The sequence below is a fragment of the Gnatocerus cornutus genome, chromosome 1 (assembly GCF_029298725.1).
Source record: "Gnatocerus cornutus isolate USDA-ARS CGAHR chromosome 1, icGnaCorn1.1, whole genome shotgun sequence".
Taxonomy (NCBI): domain Eukaryota; kingdom Metazoa; phylum Arthropoda; class Insecta; order Coleoptera; family Tenebrionidae; genus Gnatocerus; species Gnatocerus cornutus.
This window is the reverse complement of record NC_142233.1, coordinates 17,730,069-17,748,973: the sequence shown is the minus strand read 5'-3', so window position 1 is coordinate 17,748,973 and position 18,905 is coordinate 17,730,069. Positions and strand designations below refer to the sequence as shown.

Sequence of the window (18,905 nt, the reverse complement as noted above, 5' to 3'; positions counted from 1 at the left end):
ATGTATTTTGTGTTGCCTATACTACTGCTTTTGCTGACGTGTATTTTTTGAATATTTAAAGAAAATTGTCGCATTTGGGAAATCGAGCATTTTTTACACATTTCAAATATTTCTAAATACACAGACCAAGTATTGAGGAAAAATGTATTTATAATTGCAGCATTTTCTTTTGGACTACATTTTCTGGTAGATCGTGAATTCGCCTTAAGTGTAATAAAAGTGTTCATCGCAGCAAAAAACAGTGAAATCCACCTCTGAACATGAAGAAACCTCAATAATTTGACGAAGTGAAGTAAAGAACCTCCCATTCTGATTCCCCAGAAAATGGGTCACAAGAGATTTGAAATGTTGAACTTCGCATTTCCTCAGCAAGGTCAGTCGTTGAGGTTCCTTGAACGCGTCGAACCGCTCCGGTCTTCGGTCTGCTAACCGGACTTCTTTACGTCAGATTTCCGTTATTCCATCCAATTAATAACAACGCACTTGGTGAACATTGTGTTTATTTTGTCAGTTCAAACACGTTCCTGCAGAACCAAAGACTCAAGATGGAGGTGCAACTAAAGAATCTACTTTACGAGAATCCAGTGTTTCGAAGCTATTTGTTTTATACCTCCATTCTAGGATTAAAAATGATGTTTATGTCTCTTTTAACAATTCGGCAAAGAGTGATGAACAACGTAAGTAGGTATTCAAAGCAAGCTTAATTGGAAATAAACTAAATATGTGGGATTTTAGTCGTTTGTTAGCGAAGAAGATGCAATGTATCTGAAAGGAATGGTCTCGAGGACAAACGAGCACGTCGAAAGGGTCAGAAGGTTAGTAGTTACGCTTTTATTCACTGGAAAATTAACGATGTTTTTCAGAAGTCATCGAAATGACATGGAGAATATTTACCTGTTTTTTGTCATTGCGTTCGCCTACATATTCACGGATCCGAGCCCGATTCTGGCAAATCTACTATTTTTTACTTTTACAGTGGCCAGAATAGTGCACACTTGTGTTTACACTGTTGTTGTAATGCCCCAACCGATCAGGGGACGTGCCTGGCTAGTGGGCTTTTTCGTCACCGGATACATGGCTGTTAGGACTTTACTTCATTTTTGTTAAATAGTCTGAAAATTGGTGGTGAAACGTCAGGCCCGCAAAAACATCACGAGATCTCCTTTTTTGTAAAAAATGTCTGTTTTAGCTGTAATGATTACGTAATTTTTATCTAACTAGTCGGCTTGACATTTTCACCTATCGAATGCTTTTATATAAACATCTATACCCACCTCTAGCAGGCACTTTCTAATTTGTTATAACATGGTCTGCTAATTTACTTAAATCAGAGTTTCGATTTGAGTGTATTGAACTTGGTTGATGTAGGATAAGCCCGAAAAACTTCACTTTGAATTTGTTGACTATGTTGTTGGAATAAAAATATTTTGTAAGTTAATGGTCTAATTTCGCAGTTTTCATAACTTTAATTTCGTGTTCCTCTTCAAATGATCTTTGCGCTTTTTTAAATACACAAACTCGAGGTCGTCAACAAAGTTAAGGACATCAACAAAACGGGCCAGAAATATCCGATGTGGCGCAACTTGCATTCTTCGTGTACCAGTTGCAATATAGCTACCTCTAACGCAAAGAAGTCCGAAAGTGAAAGTTCAGTTAAACATGGTGAAAAACATGAATATAAGTTCGGTGAAGACGGATAATTTATTGGTACTCACGCTGGACAATCCTGCATTCTCTGTTTATTTATTATGCGGTTGTTTACTGGTTTTAAAAATGATGGGAGTGACTCTGTTGACTATTTACAACAGATTTAAGCACAAGGTAAAAACTAAAATTTGTTTTACCAGAAAAACCTTTCAAATTCGACGAGTATTTTTTGTCGAAATAAACGATCTAATTATGAAAGCTTGCACAAGTTTTAGTTGAATGTTTTTAGGCTTTTATATGTGAAGAAGACGCAAAGTGGCAGAAAGGACGAATTATCCTCCACGACAAGGTCGAAAGGGTACGAAGGGCTCATCAAAACGACCTCGAAAATATTCCCGTCTTCTTGTCCGCTGGCTTTGCGTACCTTTTTATCCAGCCCAACGTTTGGTTGGCTTCGATTTTGTACATCGTCTTTACAGTTCTTCGTTTTCTTCATACGATCATCTATACTTTGATTATTCTTCCTCAGCCGACAAGAGCCATGCTTTGGCTTGGAGGATTTTTAATCACCGGATACATGGCAGTGCATACTGCAATACACATCTTTATTTGCCTAGTCACATATTGAAATATTTTGTTAGTTTTGGATTAAAGTAAACGTTTTGAAACTTGACAAAGAGCGGTTTTATTTCTTCTGGAATTTTCGAAATTGAATATGCAACCAACAACTGTACGTACAATCCGTAATTAACTTTACTAGTTTAGTACTGATATATTAAACGTTGCAGCAATAAATACCAAAGTCAAATAAAGCAGTATATTTAATAAACTATTCGACCCTGGTTCATAAAAACCAGTATTTTCACGGGTATCTATTTACCTTCAGTCACTCAAAGTTGGAAGATCAAGGAAAATAATTTCGCATTCATTTTCCTTGCTATCGAATTAGTTTTCCGAAACACTCGTACAAAAATGGACGTGTTTAAAAATGTACTACGCGAGAACAGCGTGCTTCGTTCTTATTTGTACCACACGGCGATTCTCACCCTGAAAATGATGCTAATGACTCTTTTGACAATAAGACAGAGGTTTCTCAATAACGTAAGTAATGAATTTCCAGCGATTAGCTATTACTCTAATGAATTCAGGCTTTCGTCTGTGAAGAAGATGCGACTTATTTAAAAGGGACCGTGTCTAGAACCAACGAAAAGGTTGAAAGGGTGCGCAGGTACGATTTTTAAAATTATCTTGATTTTCTTTGATTTGTTTATGTTTTAGAGGTCATCGCAATGATATGGAAAGTATCTATCTCTTCTTGTTAATCGGATTCGCCTATGTTTGGACTGAGCCTGATCCTACTTGGGCGAATTTCTTATTTTCGTTGTTTACAATCGTGCGATTTATCCACACTTTTGTTTATACGATTTTTGTTATACCTCAGCCAGCTAGAGGACTATCGTGGTTGACCGGTTTCCTTATCACAGGTTATATGGCTGTTAAAACGTTGATACACTTTACCGAATAGTCATCGGTTTACTCAGTTTTACATAATTTTGTTAATTATAAATAAGTTTAGATGATTGTGTAATTTGTTACTACATATTGTTATTTACCACGTCAAGTGGAATTTTTATTACTATGGTTATGAAAAGAAGAAAAATAAAAAACTGTAGATTTTAAATTTGTTTGTTTTACGGAAAATTTGGTATTCAGCCACGGGAAATTTCGTACTTGAAAATAAAATATTTAAAGTTAAACCAACCTTGCGTTTAACGTGCTTCGTAAATTACTTTTGATTTGGGCTAAATTGACTGTTTGCGGGAGGAAAAACGTTCAGACTGTTCATCAAATCCGATTAGTGAAGAAAAACCGTTTTCCATGCATTCTGAGCAGTTATCAATAATCTAGAGCACTTTCAATTTTGTGGCTTACTATACATATTTGAGGACAACTGGTTTGTTTACAATGTTTATTCATACATTGGTGGAGATAAGAGAAATCGTACTGGCAAATTATTTGCAAAAAAGGGTTCTTTGTCCACGTTTGGATAAGTTTTTCGCGCTTCTCTATAAGAATTTACGTAACTAGTTTTCTTCAAACAGTCAAACCTTAAGCGAAAGTTCATGGGACAACATAATTAACTGGCAGAGTTTGCAAATGTATAAATTTTTTAATCAAAAATCAGAAGTTGAATGTTATAAAAAATTCGTTTTTAAAGGAATCTGAAAGTTGCTTTATAGTCGATTTTTCGCGAAAAAAAATTCCGACTCAATCGATGAAAATTTTTCATTTTTTTTTATTTGTGGCCATAACTCGTAAACCGTTTGTTGGATCGATCTCAAATTCGGCCAGTAGATAGATTTCGAGCTCCTCTTTCGAACGATATATAATACAAAGGTATTAAACGTCGTTTTTACATTAAAAATAGTGATTGAAAATCACCCCAAAATGACCACTTCCAAACAGTTTTTTGTGAATGCTTTCTTTATTTCGTAGGTAAACTCAATAAATTTTGACTCATTTTACGAAGAATCTCACGCTGAATCCAAATCTGGAATTTAAATTCAGATCCGACAACAAATAACTGAGTTATGGCCGTTTGAATTTTTGGGTTGTCGCCAGAGGGCCAAATTTTTGAAGGTTCCAAAAAATTCGTGCTCAATATCTCGAAAACTATTCCAGATATTGGAATGCGGTTTGCGGCATCGTTTTTCTCGCGATTTTTTACATAAGAAATAGTTTTTAGATTTTCCAATAGTCAAAAGTTGCAGTTTTTCGCGAAAATTTATGACTAAAAATTATGCCATTCTTCTGATATCGATATCTCGCTTGTTTTTTAAAATAAACTTGCGTTATTAAGTTATTATATCATCATCATCAGCAGATTTTTTTGCAGATTCCAAATCTGGAATTGAAATTTAAATCCGAGATCAAATAACTGAATTATGGCCGATTAAAGTTTCGGACAATTTTATCTTTGAAAATTCGGAAAATCGGTGCTCCATATCTTACGATTTTCGCCATCGATTTTTCAGTTACGAATTCCGTCTTACATTTAAGTCTTTCTCTTAACATAATGATAAGGTTTCCAGTTAAAAATAAGTGGATCAATATTTAGTAATCTCATCTGACCCTGAATAAAAAAATCTTCCCAGATAACACAAGCAATCTGTTTATTAACAAATTCTCTTCGCCCCACAACCAGTAACACATTAGGAATCGCATCGAAACCCGACAATCAATAATACAGGTGCATCACTCTTTCAAAGACAGTCGACCAATAAAACCCTGCACATTATACAATAACACCACCTCTTCCACATTTTATCTCAGCGACCGTAATTTCCATTGACGTGTCGTTAATCATTTCTTCCTCACCATCAGCATAACCTTAACTTCCACGATTTGGGTCAAAACAGTCAACAATGGCTCAAGTGATTAACGGTAAATCTAAAAGTGTTGAACCACCAAAATCGCAACTAAAATTCATATCGACTTTGAACGAGCATTTTTCCACACCCGATCAGGCCCCCAGGAAGTGCACCTGGCATCAGAATGCCCTTCCAGAGGCGTCGCCCCATCGTCGAGTCGAATGGTAAGTTTGGAAGAATCAAATTGTTTTTACTACTGTTACCACTTTCAGGAGACGAACCGAGAAGATTTTCTCAGACGTGACAAAGGCGGTGGGAAACACGCCGTTGGTGAAGCTGTCGAAGATTCCGAAGAGTTTTGGATTAGAATGCGATGTTTGTGAGTACAAGAGCAGATAAAGGGGTTCAATTGGTATTTTTTTATTATCCTGCCAGCACAGATTTGTGGCCGCCATCTTTAACACATGTCAATTTTTTTTTTAAATACTGCAATTCATGCGACAAAAAATTAACAAACCCTCGGAGGGTGAAGGTAAAATTGTTTTGTAATTTGGATGTTGGCAGTGTTGTGCATGGCTATAAATACTTTGAAGGTCGCGATTTTAACCTGACCTATCTGAATTTACAAATTTTGGTCAAATGTTAAAGGACACTTTTGCGCAAAAGTGTTTCTCCACAAACATGTGGTCAATTGATAATCTTAATGATTGTTACCCAATGCAGCATGAACATTGAACATTTCTTTTTTTACCCAACAAAAACTAGGGCGAAATAACAAGTTATTGGCAACAAACACTATTTAAAAATCTCTTAGAATTGCATTTGGATTATTCTATGCCAAGAATGATAAAAGTTCAAAGATTTATTGCCCGTCATCTAGTCTAAAAATATTTAGATGGAATGAAAAACTGTGTCATCCTGATTTAGTTCATTATCAGTTCCTATTTATTAGCGAGATTTTATAAAAGGAAGTCATCTAGCTATGCCAAGGTAAGTAATTTAACTTGCGGAAGTATCCGACTGGTTTCCGTCCTCGATTAAAAACATGAAAACATTATTTCCGCTTAATTAATAATCCGCTTCTCCCCCAGACGCAAAATGCGAATATTTCAACCCTGGGGGCTCCGTGAAAGACCGCATCGGTTTCCGCATGATCGAAGATGCGGAAGCCGCCGGCCTCCTCCAACCCGGCTCGACCGTCATCGAGCCAACTTCTGGAAACACAGGAATCGGTCTAGCCCTAGCAGCGGCAGTCAAAGGCTACCGTTGCGTCATCGTAATGTCCGAAAAGATGTCAAACGAAAAAGTCGACGTCCTCAAAGCCCTAGGAGCCGAAATCGTACGCACTCCCATCACTGCCGACTCCAATTCCCCCGATGGCTTGTTCGGCGTCAGTTACCGGCTCAAGAAAGAGATTCCTAATTCGATAATCTTGGATCAGTACAGTAATCCGGGGAATCCACTGGCGCACTATGACACCACAGCTGAAGAGATTCTGGATCAGTGCGATGGCAAAGTGGACATGATTGTAAGATGGTCAAACAATAAGTGTAACTAAATTAGTTACTTTGAATTTTAAGGTCGTTGGGACGGGCACTGGGGGCACCATCACCGGCATTGGCAAAAAATTCAAACAAGCGTCTCCAAACACGATAGTTGTGGGAGCCGATCCGTGTGGCTCGATTTTGGCGCAACCAGAAGAACTCAACCAGTCCGACGTCGATTTCTACGAGGTCGAAGGTATCGGTTACGATTTTATTCCCACAGGCTTCGATCGCTCGGTTGTTGACGAGTGGGTCAAAGTCAACGACCAAGAATCCCTTCCGTTAGCCAGAAGACTAATCAAAGAGGAAGGCTTATTGTGCGGTGGTAGCTCAGGGGCCGTGTTGGCCGCCGCTATCAAGGCGGCCCGCAAGCTGAAAAAGGGACAAAGAGTTGTGATTATTATTCCAGACAGCATAAGAAATTATCTCACAAAGTTCGTGTCAGATCATTGGATGGAATCCAAAGGGTTCAAAGAGTGCGTGAATGTCAACAATCATTGGTAATTTTACTTAAACACCGTGGTGATGGTCTTGAGTTTGTTTCGACAGGTGGTGGGATGAGAAAGTGTCCACTCTGAGTTTGGAGCCTCTGGTGACAGCCACCGCGAGCATGTCATGTGAAAGAGTTCTTCACGTCATGAAGAAGCAAGGGATTGATCAGGTGCCTCTGGTGGACAAAAACGGGTTAGTTGGTTAAATATCCTCATCCCTTATACTCAAGAATCTCTTTTAGTTCTATGATAAGTGTAGTAACAATGCAAAAGTTGCTAAACGTTCTCATCAGTGGTACTGTCAACCCTAGCGATTCCATAGAGAGAGCATATGTGCCTGTTGTCCCCAAGGTTTTAAACGATGCAAACTTGGGTTTGGTTTCAAGAATTTTAGAAAAGGAGAATTATCTCATTGTTGTGGAGAAACAAAGTAACTGAAGGAGTAATTTCCTTGTCCAAATAATCAATTTCTTTATTTTAGATCTAGGGCAAACAACAATTGAAAAACCTATTGGTATAGTTACAGCAGTTGATCTCTTACAATACATCTCTGGTAATAAACGCAACTGAAATGATAATAATCAATATACACTTTATAAAATAAAAGTAATTATCTCTATTATGTCCTTTGAACTTGTATATGAAACTTGCATGAAGGCATATTTTGCACTTCTGCTGTAACAAGACACGCTATACCTAAATTAGCCAAGCTCCCCCTTATGATACCACAAGTGAAAACTGTGTATCTTGGCGCCACCTCCAAATATTGTTTCCCATTAGACAACTTGGTTAAGAACCTAAAGCCGTTGTCTTGCAACACATACACGCCTTGATGGTTGGTCCTCAAGTTATCAATCTGCTTCTTATAAAGCGCTGACCAGAAGTCGGTACAAATGAATTTCATTGTATCTAATTCGTCTTTAAAACGGGGCATTTCTTTCGTCAACCTAGTAATACCACCACAATTAATTTTAAATGTGAATAAGCCTTTAGAACCCACCTTTCTATTATCCTGTATCCTGTTGAAAAACCAATATATTCAATGTGGGATAAATCTTCATCCTGGAAAGAAAATTAACTTTCGGCTATAAAAGACGGTGGAATTTACCTTTCCATCTTTGTTTTTGCCTTCATTTTGGGATATTATGTAGTTTATCACTTCAGAATGCAGTAATTCGAAAATCGCGTCATCCGACATTTTCAGGTTAGAAACTTGTTTTGACGTCTGTCATAAACGTCACTATTGTCAAAAAACCACAAAAAAACAAACTCCCTAAATTTTGACATATGCCATTTAAAAGTTTAAAAAAGTCGGGCAAACTCTTCAACAAAAGTGCCCCCACAATGAGTCTACGCTACGAATTTTCAAAGGAAACAGAGCCAGAGCTGCTTCGTTTTTTAAAAGTGGCAGAAGAACTAAAACATTCTGGAAACTGTAACTCGGAGGAATACGAAAAGTGGAGCAAGTTATTACCACCGGTTTGCCCTTTATTTGAGTTTATAGTAGAATTAATGGTGTCTTTGTAGGATCCAGAACAGGCTAAAAACTTGAAAGGATTTGAGGAACTTGATCAGTCCTCAATAATTGATTTGTGTGTAGATAAAGAAGCTCCGCCATCCAAAGAAAATGAAGAAATTGAAACAAATGTTGATCAGGACATAAGTGATGCAGCATTTGTTATTAAAGAGAATTTGCAATCCCAGAATTGTGTAGTTGAGGATGTTAAAAGACAACTTTGCAAATGTCAAGCGGCTGATTTAGAAGTGTTATTCAAAACTTTGGAAAATACTTTAAGTAGTGAAGAAGTGTACCATTTTGGAATCTCTTTGACTGATATCCTCACAGATTCATTAGCAAGATCTTTAAGTCTTTATTTGTTGGTCCCAAGGGTATTATTTATTATTATTATTCAGATATTTGTCTGTTATTGTTTTTCTAGATCAAGAAAGAATATTGCGAGAAACTATTCAAATTGTTGGAGCATTTCAGTGATAAAAACACGACAATTATTTTGGACGATTGTTCTCAACTTCTGCACGACTTATCACATGAAGAAATTCCCATAATATTACGATATTTAAAAAAAATGAATCCCCAGTTTCAAGCGTCGTTACTAAGGTGATAAATCGATGTCATTGTTTTGGTGTTGTTCACATAGCATTTGCAGGACGTTCATTTTGTCTGTGTCAAAACTAGATGACAACTATTTAACAATAATAGGAGCTTTACTCAACACTGAGGTTGAATATGAAACTCTGAGCAAGTTTATCGACATGTTGTCAAATGTGGCCGAGGATCACAGCTCCGACAAAGACTTCGGCAAACTGTTGATGACTCTCGTGGAGGGTTTGGGACCAAATTTGATTCACGTTGAACAACCCTTGAAGCTCATCATTTCTAGTCACACTTCTGTTTGGAAGTCAAAGCTGGAGAAGAAATTCACCACTTGCTACGAAGACAGTTTGTTTTTATCTCAGAGTTTTCGATATTAAAACGATTTGGCACGTTTTTCGTTTTGTTTTTTTTCCCTAGTGCTCATCATTGTCGTCAAGTGGCGCCCCCTCGAGTGAAGAATTTTCAAGGTGAAGTTGTATTTGACAATGATGGCGGCAGTAAGTCGATCCGTTGTATAGAATGAGTTCAAATCTAAGTTGTTCAGTGTGCGGATCGACAGAAAAATTGATGCGGTGTTCCCGTTGCAAGTCGAAAATTTACTGTTCTAGAGATCATCAGAAGAAGGATTGGAGAGAACATCGGAAAGAGTGTGCTCAGCTCGCCCTAACCCCTGAAAAGGCTTGCATGCCTGCAGAAGGCAGCAGCGAAAGCGAAATTCTGAATTCCTTGCCTCAAGTGTTGAGCCCACATTTGGATTTCGACAAGACGTCAACCGGAAGAGTGTTAAAATCCGCAAAAACGGCGATGCCAATCAGCGGAGGAAACATAGTCCATCCGAAAACTGGAGTTAAAGAGTCCGAGGTGCCTCTCCATCCCTCGTGGAATGTCTTCGAGCAGCGGCAGGACCTGGAGGAGATCTGTGTGAATTTAGTGCATGATATGAACGAATATGGGGTTTGTGTCGTGGATAATTTCCTGGGGGAAGAAAACGGGAAAGCGGTTCTCCAGGAGGTCCTCGACATGTACAACATGAAAGGTGTCTTTAAAGATGGACAGTTAGTGTCTCGGAAGGGTTTAGGTGACTTGAAAACCATTCGAGGAGACAGAATAACTTGGATCAATGGAACTGAAAAGTATTGTTCTAATGTAAGACAGCTCATAGCCCAAGTGGACCATGTAGTAGTCCGAGCCAACAAAATGGCAGATAATGGCAAATTAGGAATGTACAACATTGATAGCAGAACTAAGGTTAGTTGACACCAAGTGACCAAGTCGCCTCTTAAGTAGTCAGCGCGATGCGCCCCAAAAATTTTCTCCATTCATTGCTCATTTACTCGTTGTGGCTGTTATGTTTATAAACAAATCAACTGTAGCGTAAAGTAAACAGAGAAAAGCCGCCTCTCATTCCAACTTGTGGAGACTTCGTTGTTTCCGTCTCTTTAATATTACTACGCAGCTCGCGGCATGCGAACGGTCACGTACGCAAAATTTCGACCGCGGCATTGTTTCCACAAAAAGCGGAATATTTTTAGATTAGATAAGTTGCAGGCAGACATTTTTTCTCTTTTAAGGCGTCAAGTTTTAACACGCTCATTGGCTAGCCCTGAAACAACTGAATATCATTATTTAAACATTATACTTGGCGACAGGTGATTATTTTTAATGGGAAAAGTATTCATTTTTTGGCGACTTGTTTTTTCGAAATTTTCAAATTTTTCTGTCGTGTCCTGCTTGATACATAATAGAATTACCGAATTGCGTTGGAAGGTATCGCAAAAATTTATGATTCATCAAAATCATTCAGCTTATTTACTTACAGATTTACACGAAAATTTAGAACTGATTCGCTAATGTTGAAGAAAAATGAAGGCAGTTGCATGTCCCAGAAATTTTGATTAGCGAAATCGACTTTCTTTAAATTCAACAATTGATGTGTTGCAAAAGTGTCGAATTTCGAAATACGCATCAAACGTACAAAGCGTATTTACAATGAAAAGCAATAAAATATGGACTTTATTTTTATTTTCGATACCAATATGTAGTACCAACCGATTCAATCCATTTTTCTGAAAAGAAATGCATTAGACTTTCATCTAAACACACAATCATCCAATTCTGTTATACAATAGGTGTTGATTTATCCACGCCCAGTTCAGTTTTTCTTAATACCTAAGAAAATACTCCACTGGTCTAACTCGGCTAGTTCTTCTTCGTAGGTTTCACCGGTAGCAAAATTAAACTAGCTTCTTGAGTTTCTTCATGTATTTCTTCCATTTTCAACGGTTTTAACTAAATTCACGATTTTGATAAACAATTGCGAAAACTTATAAACAACGCACCATGGCAACAATCCATGACATACTTCGTTATAGGGTAAATTTTCTTGACACTTTTGAAAACGTCAAAAACCATTCATAAAAACTTAAAAATTTCGTTGTGTTGGTGTGTTTTTGGTCATTGGGTTGTGAGTGTAGATAAAACGTTGTATTGCATTTGTGTTTTCGTGTTTAATACGGCTTATACAATAAATAACTATCATCTCCCGAATTCTTAGGAAATATTGTTTTTGCATTCATGCATACATGCAGATTACATAATGTTCTAACCTTGACCAGTGGTAAAAAGTAATATTTATTACCTAGACCTCTATTATGAGTGTGTACCTACATTATTGAATTACCGAGTCCAAGAACAATGCGTTTAAATAAGCCAATTAATTAATTTACTAAGCTCGATGGTTTGGAGGATTCGGACGACAAAAAGCTGATTTTTTCACCCTTAAAAGCTAAACAATTTCTTGTAATAAGAATAAATAAAATGTGACTACAAAAAGCCATAATCTCTTGATGGATCGTCTTCTATTTTTGTAAATTGAACCTAGTTACGATATTGATGCAGGAGGAGGTCAAGGACTTTTTTTTTAGACGTCTCGCGAATGTTTTTCTCTTCTCACGACACGGAAATTATTCATCGTCGATGAATGTGAGCATTTGAGATAAGGTGCGTTTTGTTATTTTACTGCAATTTTTTCTTATCTACAAGCGAAAACGTGCGACCTAAATAAATTCGCACAAGCCACAACTCACGTAGGCCTCCGGGAAAAGGATGTCAAAAATTAAGAGGTCACGTTACTGCGCCTCCAAAGTCATTTAAATTTCTCTCGTGAAGAACCAGAACAGATTCAGACGTGTTGTTTTTCAGGCAATGGTGGCGTGCTACCCCGGCTTGGGTTCCCATTATGTCAAACATGTAGATAATCCAAATCGAGATGGTCGGTGCATAACGGCAATATATTATCTTAATTTAAACTGGAATGTGAAGAAAAGTGGGGGCTTGCTTAGGATTTTCCCCGAAGGCTGGTTAGGTGACAAGGTAAATCACTCGTTTGGTTTTCGACTTTTTAAGACGGCCTCTTTTAGGTAGCTGACATTGAGCCCCTTTTCGATAGACTGCTGTTTTTCTGGTCCGACAGGAGAAACCCGCACGAAGTCCAACCTGCCTATGATACCAGATATGCCATAACGTTATGGTATTTCGATGCTAGTGAAAAGAAAGAAGCTCGGCAAAGATACGAGGCAGGACGTGAGTCTCCACCTTCAATGTTTGAAAAATTTGTACCAATTTCTTTTCCAGGACACTCCTAGCGGTAACGATGAAACATGTCCGTTTTAAGCAACTGACGAAACTAGTACTATGTGATATTCAAAGTGTTTGTTAAAGATGGTAACAGGATCGTTACGTATTACTGTGTACATAGTGTAATTGTACTTGGAACTAATTTTGTATGAATATTTAAGTTTGACCGTGTGATATTTGCGATTATTTTACGACCGTTTCATCTTCATGTTGGTACGTATTGTCTTGGTCGGTATTTTAAGTGTTAAGTTTAATTAATGGTGCCGCTTTAATTTCAAAAATGTTGGTTGGGAACGGCGAAAACTGATGCAAACCTTCAACATGTTACAACATAGTTTAATATAACGCAGTGTTGCATTAAATAATTATATTGTAACAGTAAGATAGTGAAATTTATAAAACCGATGCTGTCCCACACACTCCAACTTTTAACAGGTTAAATTTCAAAATGTATATATTGTATGAGTAATATTGAAGTGAACAATTGATTTAGATCTATGTTTGACCTCTAACTAATAAATTTATACAGAATTTACTTCCATCTCACAAGATACAATCCTCGATTCTGTCACTGAACGGATAATACGCCTTGAATTGAAAGCCGCTCTCGCAAAAGGAACCCTAGAAACTCGCAATAAAGCACGATAACATCAAGAAAGCAACTCACAGGATTCATGATTTGGCACTCTTTATATTTTCCAGAATAGGCCTCGGCTCTGTCCCCTATAACAACCAAATCTGGAAGAGGATATAAGCTCAGCGTGTAATCAAACTCCCAGCGAACCGTGAGAGCGGTTAAAGACACCGGTGACAAGTGCCCTTGACTTATTATAGTTCTAATCACCTGAAACAAACAGTAAATAACCGCGTTATTAACCAACAAAAGTTACATTATCGGTTAGTTCGTTTTTCGATGGCTTGTGCAGCGACCCTTGTAGGAGCTTTGGAACTACGTCGGCTCTAAAAAGTGCGATTTCTTTGGTGCAGTACTGAATTCTGCACGGATTTGTGGTGAAAATTGCCGTGCTGATGATTTTGGTGAAATCTTGAGTAACGCATTTTGCTAGGGGAAACCTGCAACGGGAGATGAAAATTCAAACTTGAATTTATTGGACTGTTTTCATCTACCTGGGAACCACATAAGATGTGCACAAGTCCTCTAGTCCAGGTACAAAAATGAACTCACTGTGGGTCACCAAATTCGTAAATCTACTAATCAGCTCAGCCAATTGTTTGAACAGTTTCCTTAAAGTCTGAATTCTGTCAGGACTGTAACACTCTGACATAAAGTTTCCCATGAAAACAAACGCAACGGGGGGATTTGGGTCAAACCCAGTGAAGAGAGTCTCGAGTTTTTCAAACACCTGAAACTTTCAGTTAGTTTTTGCTCATTTTTTTTCCTCCTCAGCTTACAGAAGGGTGGTCCAGCCAAACATTTGAGAAAAACATTAAAGAAGCGCCCCTACTTCTTTGCAGGTGTTCCTTTAGTTTGATGGAATCTTTTAAAGGCGTTGTTGAAGGACCGCCGAAATAATTCAAGTTGCCAAAGAGAGGTCTGGAGTTTTTGTACTCCTCGCCCGGTGGTAAAATTATGGTAGAAACTTTAACCACGTTATCTTCATAGGAACCGTTGACTAGTACAAAAGAGCTGTCAACGAACATGCCTCCATGGTAGCTGCGGAAAAAACTCAAGTTTCACTGAGTTAGTTTGATTTTTATACTTACACCGCATGGGTTAAATCTAATTGAACCATTCCTGTAGGATCTTCTAGGAAATATTTACCCTCTGAAACTTGCAAAAGAGATCCTAGCACCAAAGTGTGGTTCAAACAAACGCTTGAGAGAGTCAATAAATAATCAACAGTCTGCAATTCCAATTTGATTGAATTGTCGTTTGCAATTTTCTGCTGAAAGTTTCTCTTTGTCCTTTGTAAAATGGCAGTGTACCTATCTATAAATAACTGCGTTTTGGACTGTGGAGACGCCAATAACTTCTGCTTTTTGTCTGTTAGACTATACTGTTTTCTATCAACATTGTAGACAAGTTTGGGGAAATCAAATGCGTTGATCACATTGAAGACAGTTTCATGTCGGTCGTAACCAGAATTCAGGCAAACCTAAAATTAGGTGTGAGACTTAATTAAACAAGACGATGATAAAAAGGTACTTCTAAAGCTCTCTCAATGTGCTCACTCTCTATGCTTTTCTCTAAAAGAGTTTGCGATTCTAAACTGGTGCACAGATTCTTCACGCAACTATCAAAGTAGTGGTTATTATCCAAATCGATGTCCTGTTCTAGAAACTTGTCCACAATCAAGGAACAAAATTCTCTGAAAACGAAATGAAAATGAATTAGCTGTTTACACAAATTTACTCACCTTCGGACTGTAAATCCTCCTAATTTCAGCGCAGTATGCAACTTTTTCTTAATCCTATCAGTCATCGTTGTTTAGCTATCAATAATATAAAGTTTTTCAAGTTTCAAATATACAACATAACCTTAAACAATTTTACCGCGCTTTGATTTGACACATTTGACATAAAGTGACGTGTCGTTAAGTTCATTTCCTTTGTTATCAATCAAAAATTTCGTACGTCAAATTAAGACGTTTAGGTTAGGTTTTTAAAACTTTGTACAAATTTGTAATACTAGAATATAGTCGTTGCATCGCAAAACCGCGCCATGTGGTCATTTTTCTCTCGTGATCCTTCCAAAGATTTCAATTTTGAAATCGGCGAACTAGTCAAGGGTCTCGATGAAAAAAGCGTATGGAGCCTTCATAAGGGCAAAAAAAAGGTACAAGTGGTTGTGTTGGTCAACAACGACTTTATTGTGTGTTTAAGGGCACCGGTGGTGAAGAAGTGTCTGTGTTTGTGTTTGATATCAAAAATGCATCAGAGACTCAGTTAGAAATTGCCAAGGCTGCAGTTAAACGGCTTAAAACTTTGAGACATCCTAGTATTTTAACGTATTTAGATAGTTATGAGTCGGACAAGGTTTTATATTTAGCGACAGAGTATGTTGAATCGTTAGCTAGTCATTTAGAGAAATTGACGATAGAAGGGGCCCAAAAAGACTTGTATATTGCGTGGGGGATTTTCCAAATTACGGTACGAAATGAGGTGTTTTTGATACATTTTATGAGTCCAAGTTTCAGAGAGCTCTGTCGTTTTTGAATAATGATGGAAATCTTCGGCACAACAATGTCAACATTTGGTCAGTATTTGTAAATGGTTCAGGCGAATGGAAGCTGGGAGGTGTGGAATATGTCTCAAGTGCTCAAGATAGTACAAGTGTAGCCATCAAAATTATTCCATCACTTGACATGTACGATCCACCCGAAAAAAACGATTCCAGCAAGCAGAGGTCAATTACAAAATGGTGCGTTTTCATTCAATTAAATACATTGCTAATTTCCAACTTTACAGCTCTTCAGATATGTGGGGCTTGGGCTGCTTAATTTGGGAGGTTTTCAACGGCCCTTTATATCAGCAGTCTTCTTTAAAAGTCTTAGACAAGATTCCTAAACAGTTAGGTCCATTGTACTGTGAGTTGGTTGGGGCAAATCCGTCATCCAGGCCTAATCCTGCCGATATTATAACTAGATGTCGCAAACTTGGGGGTTATTTTAAAAACGATCTTGTAGACACCCTACTATTTTTAGAAGAGATCCAGATCAAGGACAAAAACGAGAAAAATCGCTTTTTTTCGAATCTGACACCACATCTGGACAATTTCCCCGATAGTGTCTGCAAGCATAAAATTTTACCACAGCTAATAACAGCTTTTGACTACGGCGACGCCGGCTCTGCGGTTTTAGCCCCCATGTTCAAACTGGGGAGACTTCTTGACGAAGCTGAATATCAAAAAAAGATTGTTCCATGCGTTGTCAAATTGTTTGTTAGCAACGACAGAGCTACTAGATCTAGACTATTACAACAACTCGAGTATTTCATTGGACATTTGCAGTCTGCTACAGTCAACGACCAGATATTCCCCCAAATTGCTCACGGGTTCATGGATACCAACCCCACAATTCGAGAACAGACTGTTAAAGTACTCATTAATTTCAATGTTTCTTCTCGTTTTAACGTCTTTATTTCCAGTCTGTGATACATCTAGCACCTAAATTAAACTATAACAATTTAAACGTTGAAGTTTTGCGCCACTTTGCCCGTCTGCAGTCCAAAGATGATCAAGGTGGCATCCGCACCAACACTACAGTTTGTTTGGGGAAGATAGCACAGCATTTGCACCCACAAATCCGACAGAAAGTTTTGATTTCTGCGTTTATAAGAGCCATGAGAGATCCGTTTCCGCCGGCCAGGAATGCGGGAGTTTTAGCCTTGGCGGCCACGCAGCAGTATTATCTTTTGAACGAAGTTTCTTCGAGAATTTTACCAGCATTGTGTCAATTAACGATGGATCCGGAGAAGTCGGTTAGGGATTCCGTGTTTCGGACCATCAAGGGATTTTTGGGCAAGTTGGAGAAGGTTTCCGAAGATCCCAGTCTTAGGGAGAGCATGGGTAAGAAATTAGAGTACCTAGGAATAATAATAATTCATTTGTTAAACATAGAGGCCGACGTAAACACCGCAACTCCAAGCTTGAGCAACGCGGCAGCAACTTGGGCCGGTTGGGCCGTAACCGCAGTTACAGCGAAATTTTATCGAAGTCAATCCGACACCGTGAAATCCATGAATCCGATGGCGAGTAAAATGTTGACCAAACCCGCTTCCCTCGGTAATGTCAATAAATTTCTTCGTTCCCTCTGAATTAATCTCCTTTGAATTTAGAGCAACCTTCTAGCAGTAGCATTTCTACGACCACTTCCAGTGTTACTTCCATGACATCGTTGGAACACGAAGAAGGAAGTCGAGGAAATGAATCCGTCTCTGATTACGATTACGATCACTGGGGAGACAACGACAACTGGGGCGACATGGAGGTAATGAAAACACTATTAATTATTGATTTTTAATCATTGATTTTTGTAGACTGGGGGTCAGATGGCCAGCAGTAGCGGGAGCGGCGGGGGTGGCGGTACCAGCGATGCAGCGAGTCCTCCCTCAGGTTCCGGCACAAATAAAATAACAGACGGTTGGGACAACGAAGAATGGGGGAGCTTAGAAGAAGAACCCGTAAGTTTTACCCCCATTGTTATTATTTTATTATTTTCTTTAATGCAGGAAGTGGATACCGAAGTGACGAGTCCATCAGAAGCGTGGAGTCCAACCGAGGTTTCTTCCATCTTCCCCGAGCTCCAAGAACACGGACCAAGTATGAGGAAATCACCAAATAATTGGGGAGATTCAGAATTCGAACCTTTGGACGAGCATCCAAATGCCATCAATCACAAGTTTGAAGAAGCAAAGAAGAAGAGAGAAGAACGAAAATTAATGAGACAAAAAGAATTGGAAGCTCGTCGTGCAAATAGAAACACCGGAGGACCGATGAAGTTGGGTGCGAAGAAGTTATAATTAAAATGTTGGAATTTCGGCTTAAAAAAGAGACATGGGGAGAAAAATACTTCAAATGACTGATTTTGGTAACTTGACGGTTTGGCGGCATTTCGCCGAATTTCAAATGGAATTATACAGACTTAAAAATACACCAAGCTAAAACATGAGTAACATATCTTGAGCGTTGATTCCCAATTTTGTCTAGCACTAGCTGCTATTATAACGACGAATAAAAACCATTAGTGTTTACATGTAGCATGGGTACGATACTAAATTTCTTTTCCTCTTTAACAATGTTATTGTGTCTGTGACGTAGATATAAGAAGTGCGTACGCTTCTTGCAGTATAGAAACGAGATTTCTTACGAATTTAACATCATAAATTCAGCCTAAACTAAAATTTACTGAAAATGAAAATTAAATATGTATTTGTATTTAACGATTGCCAACAAGAATGTTGTCAATTTGACTACTCAATTCTTCCCCGATCTTTTTTATCTTAAAGTTGCATGCTGATGTATTTATGTACATATATTGCTTATGTTTAAATAATAATTTTTAAATATTACCCAGTTTAATGTTAATTTATTTTTAGGTTTGATGCTAATATATTTTACCGTTAATACTTACATTTTTTA

The 18,905-nt window shown here is 38.0% G+C and overlaps 9 protein-coding genes across 10 annotated transcripts; 7 read left to right on the top strand and 2 right to left on the bottom strand.

Moving 5' to 3' along the window:
• Positions 1–19: 19 nt before the first annotated feature.
• On the top strand, positions 20–1,446 carry LOC148180696 (microsomal glutathione S-transferase 1-like). Of its 2 annotated transcripts, none has more exons than XM_088046543.1 (3): positions 20–677; positions 736–815; positions 867–1,446. In XM_088046543.1, exons 1-3 carry the CDS (start codon positions 546–548, stop codon positions 1,105–1,107), a joined length of 453 nt encoding a protein of 150 aa, XP_087902669.1. In that variant the 5' UTR covers positions 20–545; the 3' UTR covers positions 1,108–1,446. The 2 variants fall into 2 exon arrangements, with proteins under 2 accessions (XP_087902669.1, XP_087902661.1); XM_088046535.1 differs by having other exon boundaries at positions 25–677; positions 864–1,446.
• Positions 1,447–1,535: 89 nt separating this feature from the next.
• Positions 1,536–2,324, top strand: LOC148180695 (prostaglandin E synthase-like). The gene is made up of 2 exons (XM_088046523.1): positions 1,536–1,821; positions 1,937–2,324. Exons 1-2 carry the CDS (start codon positions 1,660–1,662, stop codon positions 2,273–2,275), a joined length of 501 nt encoding a protein of 166 aa, XP_087902649.1. The 5' UTR covers positions 1,536–1,659; the 3' UTR covers positions 2,276–2,324.
• A 50-nt stretch (positions 2,325–2,374) lies between these two features.
• LOC148180694 (microsomal glutathione S-transferase 1-like) lies at positions 2,375–3,328 on the top strand. The gene is made up of 3 exons (XM_088046556.1): positions 2,375–2,748; positions 2,796–2,875; positions 2,926–3,328. Exons 1-3 carry the CDS (start codon positions 2,620–2,622, stop codon positions 3,170–3,172), a joined length of 456 nt encoding a protein of 151 aa, XP_087902682.1. The 5' UTR covers positions 2,375–2,619; the 3' UTR covers positions 3,173–3,328.
• Positions 3,329–4,814: 1,486 nt separating this feature from the next.
• Cbs (Cystathionine beta-synthase) lies at positions 4,815–7,672 on the top strand. The gene is made up of 7 exons (XM_088049869.1): positions 4,815–5,242; positions 5,291–5,397; positions 6,110–6,546; positions 6,599–7,062; positions 7,112–7,246; positions 7,296–7,483; positions 7,535–7,672. Exons 1-7 carry the CDS (start codon positions 5,073–5,075, stop codon positions 7,621–7,623), a joined length of 1,590 nt encoding a protein of 529 aa, XP_087905995.1. The 5' UTR covers positions 4,815–5,072; the 3' UTR covers positions 7,624–7,672.
• Trs33 (trafficking protein particle complex subunit Trs33) lies at positions 7,500–8,251 on the bottom strand. The gene is made up of 3 exons (XM_088049874.1): positions 8,162–8,251; positions 8,054–8,115; positions 7,500–8,000 (listed from the first exon to the last, which is right to left on the bottom strand). The coding sequence occupies exons 1-3, from the start codon at positions 8,249–8,251 to the stop codon at positions 7,673–7,675; spliced, it is 480 nt and encodes a 159-aa protein (XP_087906000.1). The 3' UTR covers positions 7,500–7,672.
• A 68-nt stretch (positions 8,252–8,319) lies between these two features.
• LOC148180691 (uncharacterized) lies at positions 8,320–9,562 on the top strand. Its single transcript, XM_088049873.1, has 4 exons — positions 8,320–8,532; positions 8,581–8,943; positions 8,994–9,172; positions 9,222–9,562. The coding sequence occupies exons 1-4, from the start codon at positions 8,341–8,343 to the stop codon at positions 9,544–9,546; spliced, it is 1,059 nt and encodes a 352-aa protein (XP_087905999.1). The 5' UTR covers positions 8,320–8,340; the 3' UTR covers positions 9,547–9,562.
• Positions 9,563–9,639: 77 nt separating this feature from the next.
• Positions 9,640–13,340, top strand: Hph (HIF prolyl hydroxylase). Its single transcript, XM_088049872.1, has 4 exons — positions 9,640–10,417; positions 12,371–12,541; positions 12,589–12,751; positions 12,803–13,340. Exons 1-4 carry the CDS (start codon positions 9,689–9,691, stop codon positions 12,811–12,813), a joined length of 1,074 nt encoding a protein of 357 aa, XP_087905998.1. The 5' UTR covers positions 9,640–9,688; the 3' UTR covers positions 12,814–13,340.
• Positions 13,243–15,329, bottom strand: PolE2 (DNA polymerase epsilon subunit 2). Its single transcript, XM_088049871.1, has 8 exons — positions 15,184–15,329; positions 14,973–15,135; positions 14,531–14,922; positions 14,219–14,480; positions 13,934–14,169; positions 13,696–13,879; positions 13,473–13,649; positions 13,243–13,426 (listed from the first exon to the last, which is right to left on the bottom strand). Exons 1-8 carry the CDS (start codon positions 15,246–15,248, stop codon positions 13,349–13,351), a joined length of 1,557 nt encoding a protein of 518 aa, XP_087905997.1. The 5' UTR covers positions 15,249–15,329; the 3' UTR covers positions 13,243–13,348.
• Positions 15,321–18,901, top strand: yata (N-terminal kinase-like protein yata). The gene is made up of 9 exons (XM_088049868.1): positions 15,321–15,602; positions 15,650–15,916; positions 15,964–16,187; positions 16,235–16,862; positions 16,913–17,333; positions 17,385–17,549; positions 17,603–17,754; positions 17,804–17,947; positions 17,996–18,901. The coding sequence occupies exons 1-9, from the start codon at positions 15,489–15,491 to the stop codon at positions 18,284–18,286; spliced, it is 2,406 nt and encodes an 801-aa protein (XP_087905994.1). The 5' UTR covers positions 15,321–15,488; the 3' UTR covers positions 18,287–18,901.
• The last annotated feature ends 4 nt before the right edge of the window (positions 18,902–18,905 follow it).

Bases quoted from the DNA above. Each gene is read 5' to 3' on its own strand.
- LOC148180694 (XM_088046556.1), top strand. From the start codon at position 2,620: ATGGACGTGTTTAAAAATGTACTACGCGAGAACAGCGTGCTTCGTTCT. The intron at 2,749-2,795 runs GTAAGTAATGAA...TAATGAATTCAG, and splicing joins GACAGAGGTTTCTCAATAAC to GCTTTCGTCTGTGAAGAAGA. The intron at 2,876-2,925 runs GTACGATTTTTA...TTTATGTTTTAG, and splicing joins AAGGTTGAAAGGGTGCGCAG to AGGTCATCGCAATGATATGG.
- LOC148180695 (XM_088046523.1), top strand. From the start codon at position 1,660: ATGGTGAAAAACATGAATATAAGTTCGGTGAAGACGGATAATTTATTG. The intron at 1,822-1,936 runs GTAAAAACTAAA...GAATGTTTTTAG, and splicing joins ACAACAGATTTAAGCACAAG to GCTTTTATATGTGAAGAAGA.
- LOC148180696 (XM_088046535.1), top strand. From the start codon at position 546: ATGGAGGTGCAACTAAAGAATCTACTTTACGAGAATCCAGTGTTTCGA. The intron at 678-735 runs GTAAGTAGGTAT...GTGGGATTTTAG, and splicing joins GGCAAAGAGTGATGAACAAC to TCGTTTGTTAGCGAAGAAGA. The intron at 816-863 runs GTTAGTAGTTAC...GATGTTTTTCAG, and splicing joins CACGTCGAAAGGGTCAGAAG to AAGTCATCGAAATGACATGG.
- Hph (XM_088049872.1), top strand. From the start codon at position 9,689: ATGAGTTCAAATCTAAGTTGTTCAGTGTGCGGATCGACAGAAAAATTG. The intron at 10,418-12,370 runs GTTAGTTGACAC...GTTGTTTTTCAG, and splicing joins ACATTGATAGCAGAACTAAG to GCAATGGTGGCGTGCTACCC. The intron at 12,542-12,588 runs GTAAATCACTCG...GGCCTCTTTTAG, and splicing joins AAGGCTGGTTAGGTGACAAG to GTAGCTGACATTGAGCCCCT.
- LOC148180691 (XM_088049873.1), top strand. From the start codon at position 8,341: ATGCCATTTAAAAGTTTAAAAAAGTCGGGCAAACTCTTCAACAAAAGT. The intron at 8,533-8,580 runs GTTTGCCCTTTA...GTGTCTTTGTAG, and splicing joins GGAGCAAGTTATTACCACCG to GATCCAGAACAGGCTAAAAA. The intron at 8,944-8,993 runs GTATTATTTATT...TTGTTTTTCTAG, and splicing joins TTTATTTGTTGGTCCCAAGG to ATCAAGAAAGAATATTGCGA.
- Trs33 (XM_088049874.1), bottom strand. From the start codon at position 8,251: ATGTCGGATGACGCGATTTTCGAATTACTGCATTCTGAAGTGATAAAC. The intron at 8,116-8,161 runs GTAAATTCCACC...TTTTCTTTCCAG, and splicing joins GCAAAAACAAAGATGGAAAG to GATGAAGATTTATCCCACAT. The intron at 8,001-8,053 runs GTGGGTTCTAAA...TGGTATTACTAG, and splicing joins GGATACAGGATAATAGAAAG to GTTGACGAAAGAAATGCCCC.
- Cbs (XM_088049869.1), top strand. From the start codon at position 5,073: ATGGCTCAAGTGATTAACGGTAAATCTAAAAGTGTTGAACCACCAAAA. The intron at 5,398-6,109 runs GTGAGTACAAGA...CTTCTCCCCCAG, and splicing joins TGGATTAGAATGCGATGTTT to ACGCAAAATGCGAATATTTC. The intron at 7,247-7,295 runs GTTAGTTGGTTA...AATCTCTTTTAG, and splicing joins CCTCTGGTGGACAAAAACGG to TTCTATGATAAGTGTAGTAA.
- yata (XM_088049868.1), top strand. From the start codon at position 15,489: ATGTGGTCATTTTTCTCTCGTGATCCTTCCAAAGATTTCAATTTTGAA. The intron at 15,917-15,963 runs GTACGAAATGAG...TCCAAGTTTCAG, and splicing joins GGGGGATTTTCCAAATTACG to AGAGCTCTGTCGTTTTTGAA. The intron at 16,863-16,912 runs GTACTCATTAAT...CTTTATTTCCAG, and splicing joins TTCGAGAACAGACTGTTAAA to TCTGTGATACATCTAGCACC.
- PolE2 (XM_088049871.1), bottom strand. From the start codon at position 15,248: ATGACTGATAGGATTAAGAAAAAGTTGCATACTGCGCTGAAATTAGGA. The intron at 15,136-15,183 runs GTGAGTAAATTT...TTTCGTTTTCAG, and splicing joins GGAGGATTTACAGTCCGAAG to AGAATTTTGTTCCTTGATTG. The intron at 14,923-14,972 runs GTACCTTTTTAT...ACCTAATTTTAG, and splicing joins ACATTGAGAGAGCTTTAGAA to GTTTGCCTGAATTCTGGTTA.